Consider the following 17105-nt stretch of genomic DNA (forward strand, 5'->3'; position numbering starts at 1 on the left):
CTGATCAAAACTCTTCAAAGTGTAGGGATAGAGGGCACATACCTCAATATCATCAAAGCCATCTATGAAAAACCCACCGCAAATATCATTCTCAATGGAGATAAACTGAAAGCTTTTCCGCTAAGGTCAGGAACACGGCAGGGATGTCCATTATCACCACTGCTATTCAACATCGTACTAGAGGTCCTAGCCTCAGCAATCAGACAACAAAAGGAAATTAAAGGCATCCAAATCGGCAAAGAAGAAGTCAAATTATCACTCTTCGCAGATGATATGATACTATATGTGGAAAACCCAAAAGACTCCACTCCAAAACTGCTAGAACTTATACAGGAATTCAGTAAAGTGTCAGGATATAAAATCAATGCACAGAAATCAGTTGCATTTCTCTACACCAACAGCAAGACAGAAGAAAGAGATATTAAGGAGTCAATCCCATTTACAATTGCATCCAAAACCATAAGATACCTAGGAATAAACCTAACCAAAGAGACACAGAATCTATACTCAGAAAACTATAAAGTACTCATGAAAGAAATTGAGGAAGACACAAAGAAATGGAAAAATGTTCCATGCTCCTGGATTGGAAGAATAAATATTGTGAAAATGTCTATGCTACCTAAAGCAATCTACACATTTAATGCAATTCCTATCAAAGTACCATCCATCTTTTTCAAAGAAATGGAACAAATAATGCTAAAATTTATATGGAACCAGAAAAGACCTCGAATAGCCAAAGGGATATTGAAAAAGAAAGCCAACGTTGGTGGCATCACAATTCCGGACTTCAGGCTCTATTACAAAGCTGTCATCATCAAGACAGCATGGTACTGGCACAAAAACAGACACATAGATCAATGGAACAGAATAGAGAGCCCAGAAATAGACCCTCAAATCTATGGTCAACTAATCTTCGACAAAGCAGGAAAGAATGTCCAATGGAAAAAAGACAGCCTTTTCAATAAATGGTGCTGGGAAAATTGGACAGCCACATGCAGAAAAATGAAATTGGACCATTCCCTTACACCACACACAAAAATAGACTCAAAATGGATGAAGGACCTCAATGTACGAAAGGAATCCATCAAAATCCTTGAGGAGAACACGGGCAGCAACCTCTTCGACCTCTGCCGCAGCAACATCTTCCTAGGAACAACGCAAAAGGCAAGGGAAGCAAGGGAAAAAATGAACTACTGGGATTTCATCAAGATCAAAAGCTTTTGCACAGCAAAGGAAACAGTTAACAAAATCAAAAGACAACTGACAGAATGGGAGAAGATATTTGCAAATGACATATCAGATAAAGGACTAGTGTCCAGAATCTATAAAGAACTTAGCAAACTCAACACCCAAAGAACAAATAATCCAATCAAGAAATGGGCAGAGGACATGAACAGACATTTCTGCAAAGAAGACATCCAGATGGCCAACAGACACATGAAAAAGTGCTCCATATCACTCGGCATCAGGGAAATACAAATCAAAACCACAATGAGATATCACCTCTCACCAGTCAGAATGGCTAAAATCAACAAGTCAGGAAATGACAGATGCTGGCGAGGATGCGGAGAAAGGGGAACCCTCCTACACTGTTGGTGGGAATGCAAGCTGGTGCAGCCACTCTGGAAAACAGCATGGAGGTTCCTCAAAATGTTGAAAATAGAACTGCCCTATGACCCAGCAATTGCACTATTGGGTATTTACCCTAAAGATACAAATGTAGTGATCCAAAGGGGCACATGCACCCGAATGTTTATAGCAGCAATGTCCACAATAGCCAAACTATGGAAAGAACCTAGATGTCCATCAACAGATGAATGGATCAAGAAGATGTGGTATATATACACAATGGAATACTATGCAGCCATCAAAAGAAATGAAATCTTGCCATTTGCAACAACATGGATGGAACTAGAGCGTATCATGCTTAGCGAAATAAGTCAAGCAGAGAAAGACAACTATCATATGATCTCCCTGATATGAGGAAGTGGTGATACAACATGGAGGCTTAAGTGGGTAGAAGAAGAATAAATGAAACAAGATGGGATTGGGAGGGAGACAAACCATAAGTGACTCTTAATCTCACAAAACAAACTGAGGGTTGCTGGGGGGAGGGGGTTTGGGAGAAGGGGGTGGGATTATGGACATTGGGGAGGGTATGTGATTTGGTGAGTGCTGTGAAGTGTGTAAACCTGGTGATTCACAGACCTGTACCCCTGGGGATAAAAATATATGTTTATATGGGGCGCCTGGGTGGCTCAGTGGATTAAGCCGCTGCCTTCGGCTCAGGTCATGATCTCAGTGTCCTGGGATCGAGCCCCGCATCGGGCTCTTTGCTCAGCGGGAGCCTGCTTCCTCCTCTCTCTCTGCCTGACTCTCCACCTACTTGTGATCTTTCTCTCTGTCAAATAAATTAATAAAAATCTTTAAAAATATATATATATGTTTATAAAAAATTAAAAAAAAAAAAAAAAAAGAATGCTTGGATCAACCAGGAGACCAAAGAAGAACTGAAACAATTCATGGAAGTCATTGAGAATGAAGACATTTTGGTCCAAAACCTATGGGATACAGCAAAGGTGGTCCTAAGGGGGAAATACATAGCCATCCAAGCCTCCCTCAAAAAAATTGAAAAATCCGGAACACACCAGCTGTCTCTACACCTCAAAGAACTGGAGAATCAACAACAAATCAAACCAACTCCACACATAAGAAGGGAAATAATCAAGATTAGAGCTGAGATCAATGAGGTAGAAACCAGAGATACAGTAAACGTATCAATGAAACTAGAAGCTGGTTTTTTGGAGGAATCAATAAGATTGATAAACCATTGGCCACACTAATCCAAAAGAAAAGAGAGAAAGCCCAAATTAATAAAATTATGAATAAAAAGGGAGAGATCACAACGAACACCAAGGAAGTAGAAACAATCATCAGAAGTTATTATCAACAGTTATATGCCAATAAGCTAAGCAACCTAGATGAAATGGATGCATTCCTGGAAAACTATAAACTCCCAAATTTGAACCAGGAAGAAACCGACAACCTGAATATACCAATATCTAGTAACAAGATTGAAGCAGCAATCAAAAACCTCCCAGAAAACAAGGGCCCAGGACCTAATGGATTCCCTGGGGAATTCTACCAAACTTTCAAAGAAGAAATAGCACCTATTCTCCTAATAGTTTATTTTTGTTTTTATTTTACTTGCCTGAGGAGACACATCTACAAAAATGTTCCTGGCAGATATCTTACTGTCTGTGTTCTCTTCTAGGAAATTTATGGTTTCAGGTCTCATGTTTAGATCTTTAATTGATTTTGAATTTATTTTTGTGTATGGTGAAAAACCATGTTCCAGTCTCATTCTTTTACATGTTGTTGACTATTTTATCCAACACCATTTGTTGAAGAGACTGTCTTTTTCCCATTGAATAGTCTACTCTCCTGTTTCAAAGATTAATTCACCATACAGTGGTGGGCTTCTTTCTGGGTTTTCTATTTTGTTCCATTGATCTATGCATCTATTTTTGTGCCAGTAATATACTGTTTTATGATAGATTTGCAATATAACTGGAAGTCTGGAACTGTAGTATCTCCAACTTTGCTTTTCTTTTTCAAAATTTCTTTGGCTGTTTGGCTTTTTGGTCTAGTTCTGTAAAAAATCCTGTTGGCATCTGAAAGGGATTATATTAAATCTATAGATTGCTTTTGGTAGTATGGACATTATAACAATATTTGTTCTTCCAATCCATGAGAGTGCAATGTCTTTATGTTCTCTTCAATTCTTTCATTAGTATTTTGTAGTTTTCAGAATACAGGTCTTTCACCCATTTGGTTAGGCTTATTTCTAGGTATCTAAGTATCCATCTAGTTTAATTTGTGAACAAAATTGATAAACATCTAGCCAGAATTATCAATAAGATAAGAAAATGGCCCCAAATAAATAAAATTATGAGAAAGAACAACTGACACTACAAAAATAAAAAGAATTATAAGAAGATATTAAGAAAAATTATATGCCAACAATCTGGACAACCTAAAAGAAAGGGATAAATACCTAGAAATGTATAACCTCCCAAGCTGATTCAAGAAAAAGATAGAACCAATTTGACCCAATTGCCAGCAATGAAAGTGAATCAGTAATCAAACAACTCTCAACAATTTACAATTGCACCAAAGACAATAAAATACCTAACGGTCCAGGAACTTTTTTTCTCATGCTCTTATAGTGATTAATAACTTGAAATATCAACTATATGTTTTTGTTTCAATACGTAGTGTTTCATCCCCCAATTTTTTTTCCTTTTTCTTTTTTTTTTTCTTTTTTTTTTGGTCTCAAGGACTAAAGAGGCTGAGGCCGGTTCTCTCCCTTTATCCTTTCTAGGATAAAAACAACAGATATGAAGTTATGCACAAAGAGGAAAAGCAGTTTCTTAGGGTCCTGTCATCCTATCTCCTTCACTATTCTCCAGATAGACATGGGAGACTCTTAGGGCTGGAGAGGTCTGACTCCAAAAGAGCCTAGCAAGGAAACCACCTTACCCTCAATATCCCGTCCCTTGTTAAAATGAAAAATAAAACAATCAGAGACCAGCCTTGAAAATTCCCTGAACAGACAAAACCAGTTTAAATATACAAAGCTTAATTTAGCTAGGCTAACTCAACCTCAGTCACCTCTGGCTTATGGAACTCATGAGCAAAACTTAAAACTGTTTTCCCAAAATTACTATAACCACTAGCCAGTCTCTATCATTTAAAATATTCTAATATCATAACAAATCACTATGAGGAATACACAGTCACTGCCTTCTCATGCTATTAGCTGCTTTATGACAATATATCCAATCATTCCATGTTTTGCTTTGAGTGCTCCCAGTTCATGAACTGTCTTTTTGGTGTATGCACAAAACTTTCAGTAATTACTACTTCAGTGATTGGTTTTACTTCTACTATTTCTGAACTTTTAATACCCTAAGTACTAAATGCGTTCCCACTCCTGTCCATCCCAAACTTGGATGCAAAAGTCGGGTGGGAGGGAAAGGAGGAGGAAGTTGAAGGCACATGAACTTAGACTGTCTGAAAAATTTAAGGCAATCTATTGATGTGTGGACTCTAAAATAATAATAATAATAAAAGGAGTCAAAGAAAATTAAACCATTACAATGCCTACAGTCCTAAATTCTTAGAATGAGATTTATACTCACACACTTTTCCTTTTCTGTAAAGCACTGAGCTGTTCTGAATGAAACACAGCAGCTTTCTTAATTCTGGTAAAAGAGATGTACCTTTCCTTTTAAATATTCTGCCTACTTTGCATAAAATGAGGTGACCAAGACGGCTTGAATGTTCCTCTGAGCTGGACTAATACCATACATATGACTCACCCTGGCTGTAGGTCCTGACCACCCTTTTCTCTGCCTGTCTGCTTTAGAAAACATTATACAGCCTTTCTTTGTTTAAAACATATGTAACTCTTTTTTATAAGCCTCTTTCCTGTTTTACCACCTCAAACTCTCTCTCTGAAGGACCTGGAAGTCATCCTTTGAAATGCAATCCTAAAGGAAGATAGCACCCCATTCCAGTCTCTGTAGGAGCTAGCTTCTAACAGGCACCAATAGAAAACACATACGGCCTAATCACAGAGAACCACAGAACAAACTTCAGGAAGTTACTCAAGTGTGTTTTACTGGTCAGCCTCCCCTTTACAGTCCTCCAGCACATTCCCACTGTCTCATTCAGCCCTCCAGACACCTTCCCATCCTTTGTTTCAGCAGAACTGAGCTCAGACTGAGTTCTGACTTCTCTTCCCAGTTCCTAGAGCCTTGCATAAAGTCTTCCTTGGCTGTTTAACTTAGTTCATGCAATTTCTGCTTTGGCAGAGGAGAATGGAGACACCTGAGCTTCCTGCAGCACTTAACTTCCATACCCTTCCTCTACTTATGGAACATTTACTAGGTTCTATCAGTTGAAATATTCAAATTACCCTCAGAGATGGGTACAAGTGGCATCCAGTTTCTTTTAGACAATGATACCTAATTTACATTATTAGGTCATTGCTATAATCTGAATGTCTATGTCTTCCTCTTCTCCCCAAATTGGTATGTTGAAATCCTAACCCCAGTGTGATGGTATCACCATAAGGGACACGTGGCGTGTGATTAGGTCATGAGGATGGAGCCCTGATGAATGGCATTAGTGTCCTTTGACACACGCCCGAGAGCTCCCTTGCTCCCTCCGCCCTGGACACAGTGAGAAGATGCCTGTCTGAACCAGAAAGCAGGCTCTCACCACACACTGAATCTGCGTGGAGCGTTGATCACACACTTCCCTGTTTCCAGAACTGTCAGTAGTACACTGGTTGTGTTCAAGTCACCCAGCCTGCAGTACTCTGTTACAGCAGCTCCAGCTGACTGGACAGTCACACAGCAAATAAATTGGGATTCCCCAGGCCTAGACCCACAACATGTGCCTCCAGAGCCCTGGCTTTCAAATACTTGGCACAGCCAAAATGCAAATTTTGTTTAATTTGCTCTGGTTAGCTTCTCTGTGTGTTTCGGGATCCAGAAGAAGTGGCTTTCACTTCCTGTACTTGTTTTGGTGTTTTTGAGGGGAAGGACACTTTCTCCCCCACTGGGGAGCCCTGGGTGCATTCTCCAATGCAGGGGGACCTGGAGAGGGAAAGGATGGGAGTGAGGTCCAGGGAGGGAAAAGCAAAACGGGGTGGAGGGTCGGCACTGGGTGTGGCGGCCCTTGACATTCCACAGTGAGGTATAAGGTAATATTATGTATAAATATTATGTATACTACACGCAAGGGGATTTGGGGATCATTTTGGAGGGGAGTCCAGAGGGTTGTGGAGGGCTCCAGGGTATTTGGGGGTTTGGGGTGTTGCGTGCTGTTCACACTTTCCGGCTCTGAGCTCAGCGTGCGGCCCGCAGGTCGGCCTCCAGGGCAGTCCTGGGAGCACCTTCCGCCTCCCCGAGGGAATGTGGGGAGAAGACAGAGGGGTAGGCAGGTCCCACACTCACCGATCAGGCCTCGAAACCGCCAAGGCCACACCTCCACCTCCACCTCAGAGGGACTCGCGTCACCCGCGCCGAGCCTCCTCACAACGCCTGCCCCAACCGCCCTGCCACCGGCTGCTTCAGCGCTTCCCGCGGCCTTCCTCGCGCATGCGCGCACTTGCCCAGTCCCCACCCCGCCCCTGACTCCCTGCAGCCCTTGCGCACTCGGGCTTCACCGCCTTTCCAGCCAGTCTCCCTCTCCCACGTGCGCACCCGGACCCTCCCCGGGACCCCTCAGAGCGCGAGGCCTCTCTAAACTCTTACTTCGCACGCTGTCCCAGGCCCCAGGCCCATGAGGGCCCTACTTCAGGCCCTTTCGCTTGCTCCCAGGCGCTTCGCCTCTGCACCCCACTGGAGGACCCAACCATCCTTCTCTCTGTCGCGGACTCCCCTCTCCCTCATGTGTCACGGTCACCCAGTAGCCGGTGGCAGGAAGTGGGAGGAGATTCAGTGGCCGCCGCCTTCCAAGGTTGTGGGCATCAACAGAAAACTTGCGGAGGTACAGGGACCAGGGCCCGCAACCCTGCTCCTGGGGCCCCTCAAATCAGACGCGGAGCGACTCCATCTGAGAAGCCCTCGCCTTGCCCAGGTGGCATGCGCCACCTTTGCCCGTGGACGCTCCGCGCATGGAGACCCCCCGCTCCCCACTGCGTCCTCTGCGTGCCCTGCCCTGACCCACCAGCCACTCAGTGGGCCTCAGCCCCCCACCTTTCTCATGCTGCTCCAAGGCGTTGATGGCCGCTTCTCTTGGCGCATCCTCCCCGCCAACAGGCATCTCCACTGTAGCTTGATGGTTGGAAGCCCAGGTTCTGAACAGGTATTGGGCTCCAGCCTCAGCGCTAAATGGAGCTGGGCTCTTGAAGGATCAGGTTAAGCTTTGTTGGGACCGGGTGCTGGAGGGACTCTGCAGGACCAAGGGCTGCTGTTCCAGGTTCAGGTGTTTTCTCTGATTCTTGCTATCACCTTGCTGCTGTCAGCAGCAGGTGTGGAGGACATTTCGCAGCATTCACCCTACAGGCCCACCCTCATTAACAGTGGATAATCAGTGCCTCTCGCAGGTGCCCCTTCCTACTACCAGCCCGTCAACAACCACAGAAAAGTTCCCTGCTTGCTAGGTCCTGCCAGTTCCCTGTTGGCCGGCCTAGGCAGCCTGTGCCCCATGGGGGCACTTCCTGCTTGCTCCGCAGGTGTGTAAATGCCTTGACCCAAGGCCAAAGAATTTCCCAACTTGACCTTCTCCAAAAAGATATGAATCTCAGCCTTGGGGAGGAGTCTTCTTCCAAGTTTGTTTCTTCCTTGCGTATTTTCTCTCTGCTGTAGTGTATTCTTGAGCCTTCGCTGTACTTTCTTATGGTTAACTCCATATTATAGTTAATAAATTCTTTTAACTTTCCCTGTTCGAATTGCTGTGTTGTTCCCTGGCTCCTAATGGGGATATTGACAGATATATCTGCTTGCTTGCAGGGTCACCCTGGGTAAATTCCTTTACCCCTCTGAGCCTCCATGTACTATGAGGATAATAGCAGCACTACCTAACCCAGAGGTTTGTAGTAGGATTAAATGATGCAATGTATGTAAAGTGTTTAGAGAAATGTACACATTTTTTTGTTGTTGTTTCTTGCTGGAAGATAAGAGATTGGGTGAGAAACAGGGACAGTGAAAAAAACTACCTGACTAAAGGAATTTTTTAAAGGATCATTAATAAAACCAACTGATGATGAGCTGCAAATAAATAAAATTAATAAAATTAATTTAAATTAATAAAATGACTTTCCTCTCCTTTTTTAGAGATGGCCACCTGGGAAATAAATTTTGCAGTCACTGAAATCACGTGGCAGAGATCTATGGGTAATATTGGTTGGAACCCACAGAAAGTTATACACCAGCTAAAAACTGGATATCACTTCATTACACTATCCAATTGAGGATATAAAAACCATCACCCCCAAACCACCCCAAAATAGAACAGCTTCAGTGACTCTTTCCATCTTGAAATTTCAGGAGGATCATTCTCCTTATCTGTTTATCTGCACATGAATCGAGAGCAGTGATTAGATTTCTCATGTGTTTTTATGGGGGACTCCATGTGCCCAAACAAGAATCACAAGAACTCTGTCTCCCTCCATACCTTATTTCTCCATTCATTCTTAATCAGAGAACTGGGCAAAAGTAGAGAAGTAAACATACTATTTTTAAAGAACGTTTTTTTCTTCCCTTCTTGGAGTCTAAATATTATTGGTGCAAAGATCTCTTATAGACAAATGTAGAATCTTGTTTCGAATTTTGGAAATAACTTATCCACATAAATGTTGATATTGATTTTCACAATTTTTGTTTTAAAATTGGTGTGTGTGTGTGTGTGTGCACGCTCATCGATATCCATGGGAAAGATAATTTGTCCCCCAGGCCTTACCATCCTCTTACATATAATTCAGCTGCTAAAACATAAAGCTTTTGCTCTTCAGGCTATCCCATCTGACAGCTTGATCATTTCTGAATGTTTCTGTTCAAACATTCAAAATACTCAGAAATAAGTCCTTTTCCCCACCCTGATAAATGCTGCTCTGACACGTTCCTAGCATTGAAAACAGGAATTTTACCAAGTGTCTTTAGATTTGTACATGCCATCCCTGTAAATCTCAAAGAATTAACATATGGTCTCCTTTGGGGGACTCTTTATTACATAAATAAATAAGATATACACACAGAAATGATATAGACACAGAAATGCCCCTCTATGTATCCAAGGATAGTAGAGTACTAAGGAAGACATAGTATCATTAGTTAGAAGTGAATTTCATTGCACCTTTTTGTTTCAGTCACCTCCTTTGTTCTCTGGGCTAGCAAAGCTCAGGAAGACTTGTTCCAGCGTTATCTGACTGATGGAATAGTCTTCTAAACTGAATTTCTCTTTGACTTCCTCCAGAATACCAAACACCTTTAGCAATGACAGCAGTAAAAAAGTACAGTTACCACTGCAGCCATCCCCTCCAGCGACCAACCCAAGTGAGCCTCTCCACCACTTCCTCCAACTCCTACCAAGTTATTGTTTGATAACAAAAGGCACAGACAGGGGAGATGAGAAAATGACAAGATCATTGAGAATCTGCGAGGAAGCAGTTCTCTGTTCCCATTTTCTTGAGGGGGACAAAAACTGTGATTTGGAGATGGAAATTTGAAGCAATTAAACTCTAGGAACCACTGGAAAGTAACTTATAGTCTCTGCTCCTTCTACAAAATCAGGCTCCCATTCTGTGTGACAGTCCCAAACACTTCCCATCATTAGTGCTTTCTTAACAAGTAACATTAGAAGAGTATGGTTGCGACAATCACCTTTCCCCAGCCATTGTCTTCTCTGGGAATGTAGTAGTTAAGAATCCCTTGATTCTCTTGTTTTAATTCACTACCTAAGAAAGGAAATATAGATGAATAATCTTACAGATTTCATTTTAAAGTTTTAAAATATTGCAATATCATCTTAATTATAAACAATAAAGGGATGAATAAATGTGGCAAATAACAGAGGGTCGTTATCCAAAAGCTCACCTCTTTACTATACAGGACATGGTTACTTCTTTTAGCAGGCTTCAGTCATAAAAAAATTATTAGCTCATAGGCACAAAGTAAAAAACTTGAGTCTTCTAAAATGCTCTTGTTACGATAAATCAAGTTTTGAGACTATGAACTGCCAGGATTTTCATTCTGGCTGTGTTTGTATGCATGTAGAGTGTGTTTGCTGGGGAGTAAAGCGGGGCAAGACTTACTTCTCTTCACACACCCTGTGAAAGAGGAAATCACCCATATAAATCCCCAGATGTCAGGTTGTGTGTCTTAATTCTTTTTCAGGTGAATAAGAATCCACTGGTGGAATGAGAGAGGGAAGGGGGGGTTATCCATTTCATACTTATCATTGCGTATTTTCAAATTATTACCAGTTCAATTAATTGGGGTTATAATTGTTTTAAAATATATGTCGAAGTAATCAAAGAAGTCATGAGGCTGAGGTGGGTCCAGTATCTTGGTAGCCTGTAAGCAAATCAAAACCTAAACCAGAGTAAAATGCACTTGAACCTCAGAAAACAAAACTCAAGAACAGACAGCTACAAATAGCCAACTAAATTTTTGTAAATTAGGCAACAGCTTAATCTATAGCCAACCAAATATTCCCTTCCTTACCCACACGTCTTTTCTATGTAAACCTTCTCCCTTAGCTCGTGGTTGTGGAGTCCTCCTCATCACCTTTAGCATGGTGCTGCCCAATTAAAATTGATATATGCTCTAATAAACTCTTGAAAATTATAATATGCACCAGTTTATCTTTAAACAGTTCTGGTGTCAGAACATGGGTTCAAAAGTGCCCTCCTGTCCAATGGCTCTGGGAGCAAAGAACAAACACACATAGGTACTCGCCGAGCCCTTTGTGCTCACTGCTTTCACACTGTGCTTGAAGATTGTGGGACTTCAGAGTGCTTGGCTAGACAGTTAATAAAAACATGCCTCCCTGGATAAGACTAGTTGAAAAGCAAAGGAGTCTCTGGAAAGGTGGACGATTTTAAGGTTTCTGGGCAGGAAACTGGTTGTATTTTTGTTGCAGCTCAATGGACTCATCCAGGGAGTAAATGCTTGACATAGAAGGAATATTTATCTTAGGAGGTCACCCATTCCATGCACTCACTGTCTGCACACCCATCACAAGCACATCTTGTTCATGCATTGTATAAAGAATTTTATTTGGTTGTCTGGGTGTTCTTGTAATTTGCTAAACCTCTTTAAAAGAATTTATTCTAAATTCTTTGTCAGATAGTTCATAGATCCCTCTTTAGGGTCAGTTATTGGAGATCTATTAGTTTCTTTTGGTGGTATTATGTTACCTGATTCTCTGTGATCCTGCACATTCCAGTAAGTAGTCTCCTAGACTTTATAGGTTCACTTCAGCAGGGACAGACCTTCCCCCATCAGCTTGAGGTACTGGATTATTTATGTGGTAACTTCCATGGGCAGGCAATGCTTGTTATCAGGGTCTTGGTTTGGGTGGGCCCAATGCTTGTGCTCTGAGGTGGGGGAGAAGAGGGGTGGCTATCTGTGTTCTATGGTTTGATTATCCTACCAGCTGAGCTTGCATTTGAGCATTACCTGGGTTCTGTAACCACTTCTGCGCAGATGAAGTACAGGCTGTGTTCCTTACCAGGGTGGTTCCAGTAGGTGTTTGGACTTCAAATTGGAGTAGGGCTAGGGGCTAAGCACCACTGCTTTTGTTTGGGGGAGACCTTGGGCTGTGCTCCCCAATGGAATGGTGTTACTGTCTGGTCTCTGTGTTCCAGTGGAGCCACAAGAAAGGCCTAAGAGTCAGATAAGGCCTAGGTTGCACTCTAAAATTATGCAGGGGCTATGACTGTGTCTCAAATGGGGGGCAGGATGGCTGGCTGGCCCTTACAATCTAGTAAGCTGCTAGCTGTGTTTGTTGGGTAAGGTCACAGGCTGGGCTACTTTTGGGGGGGGTCTCCAGCTATATCTGATGGTTACATGGAGCTAGAGACTGTGTTCCACAGTTGGGCAGAGTCACTGTCTGGTTTCTGTCTTCAGACAGGGCCACCAGGTATGTTCCATGACTATGTGGGGTCATGGCTGGGCTCCATAGGCTTTGTTCAGCAATTGGGCAAGGTCACAATCTAGGATCCGCTGGTGAGCAGTACCACAGGCCAGATTTCAAGGCTGTCCAAGATCACTGTGCATGCTCCCTGGTTATGTGGGACCAGAGACTATACTTAACAGTAGGACAGGACTGTTGGTTTGATTCCCAGTCCAAGCTTCCTGATCAGGTCAGTCATAGGCTATACTCAGCAGTTGAGTGTGGCTGCAAATTTGTTTCTCTCTCCAGGTAGGGCTATAGAAAAAGCTTCATAGCTGGCACAGCTTGTTGGCTGGGGTCCCATATAAAGCAGGCTGCCCACTGAGGTCACTGGTCAGATAGGGCCAATGGCTCAGCTCCACAACTGGGCAGATCTATCAGCTGGAATCTCTGACAAGATAATAATGAAAATACAGCTGCAGGGTGGCCTCATTGGCTTCCTGGGTTCTCTGGCCAGACTTCACCATTGGGCAGGACTGGAGGCTATACTCAGCAGTTGGTCGGTAATTTGCATTTGCTTCTCTGGGCAGCAAGGCTGTAGAATGGGCTCCACACCTGGCACACCTTGTTGACTGGAGACCCAAATCAGGCAGAAGTACCCTCCAGCTCCCAGGCCAGACACAGCACCAGCTCAGCTCTGCAGATGAGCAGAGCCATTGACTGGGAACTCTGCTCCAATGCCAGTACAATTAACAGTGTGGTCTGCCATGATCTGAGTGCTGGTTGCTTTAAGTAACACCCACCTTCTCTGTTCCAGTGTGATGCTCAGTGGTAAATCTCCTCAGTGATCTCTGTACGGTGAGACCCAAGTGAGCCTCCCAGAAAGTGTCCAGGAAAACTGGAGAACCTGATGTTCACCTCTGGCTCTCTTTTTCCCACTAGAGAAATGATAGGCCTGGGAGGGCATTCTCAATGTGCCGGCCTGGGGAAAAGGGTGATGAGGTCAGTATGTAGCTGCTCCTCTTAACCCTTCTAATGTGGTCCTTCTCAGTCTCTGCTGTCCAGGAGGCTGCTTTAGCCTCATTCCCAGGTTTTGGTATTTTCACAGTGGTGTCTCAACTATGGATAATTCCCAGTTGTTCTTCTTGTAACTGGGATTGGGGTCAAGAATTGTCATCTTGATGACATCACTCAATATTTGTAAGTTTCATTCATGCTGTTTTCATATAGTTATGATGCACTCATTTTTCCTTTCTGTACAGTAATTTGGTATATGATACTTCATAATTTATTTTCATTCATTCATTTTCCATGCTGATAGACATATTGGGGGGGCTTCTAGAGTCTGAATATTGTGAATATCACTGATTTAAATTTTAAATTTTACTTTTCTCACAGGAGGGGTAGAAGCAAGTATCTAAGATATACCTAAAGCTGGAATTTGGGGGCATTGCTCTTTTTATAATTGGTTGTACCAACTTTGGTTTCACCTCAGAGGTGTGAAAAGTGGGAAAGGGTGTCACTCCCACACTTCAAACAAGGAAAGTTTGGACAAACTGCAAAGTAATGTCTTTTTTTAACTTATCAGTTCTGTGATTAGGCAAACACTGGACAAACAACTAACAAAGTATGTGGGGAGAGATAGGTACCTGCAGGAAGAAACAGGATGAAAGTATTTGCTTATAAAAGGCAAGCATTCATGGACACCAGATAGTAAGATTTTGCTAAAATTTTAATATATTGTATAAAATCATGAAGACCATTCTTTTCTTTTAATCTCTCTTATTCAGTTTGCTTTAGTAGTATTTTTTTATATACAGCAGAGAGTTGGAATTTGCTTGTTAGGCAAATTGAAAAAGGTTTTTTTTTTTTCATTTTTTTTGGAGTTAAGACTTTTTTTTTTTAAAAGACTTTATTTATTTGAGAGAGAGAGTGAGAGAGAGCATGAGAGGGGAGAAGGTCAGAGGGAGAAGCAGACTCCCCATGGAACTAGGAGCCTGATGTGGGACTTGATCCCCGGACTCCAGGATCATGACCTGAGCTGAAGGCAGTCGCTTAATCAACTGAGCCACCCAGGTGCCCCAGGCCTTTTTATTTATTGATTGACTGAGAGTACCAATATGTTCTGTAGCAGTTCCCCTACATTGTTCTATTTTACATGGAAATGGAAATGCACAGATCTATGTACATACATAAATGAACATACTCTCAGTAAGTTATATTTGCAGTATACAAGGTTTATATTTTTGTTCTAATGAATAACTTCATATTAATATCTTTATACTATTTTTTGAAATACTGTCTTTTGGGGGCACCTGGGTGGCTCAGTTGTTGGGTGTCTGCCTTCAGCTTGGGTTATGATCCTACGGTCCTGGGATCAAGTCCCACATCATGCTCCTTGCTCAGTGGGGAATCTGCTTCTCCCTCTCCTACTCCCCCTGCTTGTGTTCCCTCTCTCACTGTGTCTCTCTCTGTCAAGTAAATAAATAAATAAAATCTTTTTAAAAATGTAAAAAAAAAAAAAAGAAATACTGTCTTTTGTTTCCACTTATGAACAACATTTTCTGTGCTAGTAATCTCTTAGTTCCTTCAAAAACATGCAATTTCAAGCAATATTTTATCATTCACAGCTAATACCTAGTATATATTCAATAATATTTAACTTCCCATATATTCTTTGCCTTTTTTCCATTTTTGATAATTGTATTATAGTAATCTTTTAGTTCCTTCAAAAACATGCAATTTCAAGCAATATTTTATCATTCACAGCTAATACCTAGTATATATTCAATAATATTTAACTTCCCATATATTCTTTGCCTTCTTCCCGTTTTTGATAATTGTATTATGCATACATTTCTAAAATATACATCAATTATGTGATATTTTATCCCATGAATACCCTTCATTTAGCCCTAGTTCTATAGTTACATTTTTTCAATGTCTATTAGTTCTTATGCAAAAGCTTCTCTAATCATTTCTTAGTTGATCTGTAGCTTTTTAGTTTGTATTTTCCTCAGAAAGGGCTGACGGGAACAATATCCTCTGGTTCTTATGTGTTCATGACTGTGACTTTTAATCTTCAAAGTCATTTTGGTTGGAGGAAAAAACTTTGCTTGCATTTTTCTTTCACAGAGTATCTTAAATATCTTACATGCTCTCCTAGCATAAAATTTTGTTGTTGTAAAGTCTGTGCTCAATCTGATTTTATTTCCTTTATATATTACTTGTCTTTTTGTCTGCAAATCTAAAGGTCCCCCCCTTGCTTTATTATTAAAGTGCAATAATTACATTAGAATATTCATTGGCATTAAAAATTTGAGGTCAGTTTTTTGGGTGGGTGTCTGATGCCTTTTCAGTGGTCTTCTTTTATTTTAGGAAATTTTCTTGATAGTATTTAGTAGTTATTCTATTCTGTGACGTTTTTCATTGTAGACTACTTTTACGGTTGTGTTGTATTAACATTCCTTTCTTTGTTACTTTCTCTCAAAAGCTTGTTTATCTTTTTGTGTGATGTTTTCCTCTTTTTCTCCATTCCAGTCTCCATTTCCCTTACACCTCCTATACTTTTTGTTCCCGGTACTTAGTTATTTCTGAAATGTTTACTTTATTAATTTATTTTAAAATTTTATGTATTCATTTGAAAGAGGGAGAGCATGTGCAAGACAGTGTGCAAAGTGGGGGGGGGGCAGAGGGAGATGGGAAAGCAGACTCCCCACTGAACAGGGAGCCCAATGTGTGGCTCGATTTCAGGACCCTGAGATCATGACCTGAGCCAAAGGCAGAGGCTTAACCCACTGAGCCACCCAGGCAGCCCAAAAACCTGGATGATATTACGGACTGAATTGTATCCCCCCAAATTCATATCCTAATCCCAAATGTGATTGTGTTTGGACAAAAGGCCTTTAAGGAGGTAATTAAAATTAAATGTGGCTTTAAGGATAGGGCTTCAGTCCACTATAACTGGTGTCCCTACAAGAGGAGGAAAAGACATCAAGGATGTGCACACAGAGATAAGACTGTAGGAAGACACAGCAAGAAGGCAGCTATTAGCAAGCCAAAGAGAGGGGTCTCAGGGAAAACAAGACTTTTTGAAACCTTGATATTGGACTTCTATCCAGGGAACTGTGAGAAAATAAATTTCTGTTGTTTAAGCCACCTTGTCTGTGGTATTTTATTATAGCATCCCTAGAAGACTTATACAGACTATATGGGCAAGTAATTGAGAATTATGCTCAAATATATGACTTAAGATATATAAATCATACAGATAATCCTAATCTACAACTGCCCTACTAGTTAATATACAAAAGGTTGGTGAATACTATTGACATTTGAGCAATACAGGGATTAGTGTATATCTTTCGACTCCCCCAAAACTTAACTACCGATAGCCTACTATTGACCAGAAGCCTTACTGATGGTCAGTTAACATATGTTGTATATGTCATATGTATTATATGCTGGATTAT

General features: G+C 41.5%; 2 protein-coding genes across 2 annotated transcripts in view; both read right to left on the reverse strand.

The window, feature by feature from the left end:
- Positions 1-7164, reverse strand: part of LOC131819718 (phospholipid-transporting ATPase ABCA3-like) — a 136409-nt gene extending 129245 nt beyond the window's left edge. The window contains exon 1 of the mRNA XM_059155003.1: positions 7029-7164. The gene's annotated coding sequence lies outside the window, so the exon portion shown is untranslated. The remainder of the gene's footprint in view (positions 1-7028) is intronic.
- Positions 7165-9732: 2568 nt separating this feature from the next.
- Positions 9733-17105, reverse strand: part of LOC131819920 (phospholipid-transporting ATPase ABCA3-like) — a 148788-nt gene continuing 141415 nt past the window's right edge. The window contains exons 30-31 of the mRNA XM_059155338.1: positions 10398-10471; positions 9733-10002 (exon numbers count right to left, since the gene is read on the reverse strand). Coding sequence (XP_059011321.1) covers positions 9880-10002; positions 10398-10471 — 197 coding nt within the window. The 3' untranslated portion in view covers positions 9733-9879. The remainder of the gene's footprint in view (positions 10003-10397; positions 10472-17105) is intronic.

The sequence above is a fragment of the Mustela lutreola genome, chromosome 17 (genome assembly GCF_030435805.1).
Source record: "Mustela lutreola isolate mMusLut2 chromosome 17, mMusLut2.pri, whole genome shotgun sequence".
Classification (NCBI taxonomy): domain Eukaryota; kingdom Metazoa; phylum Chordata; class Mammalia; order Carnivora; family Mustelidae; genus Mustela; species Mustela lutreola.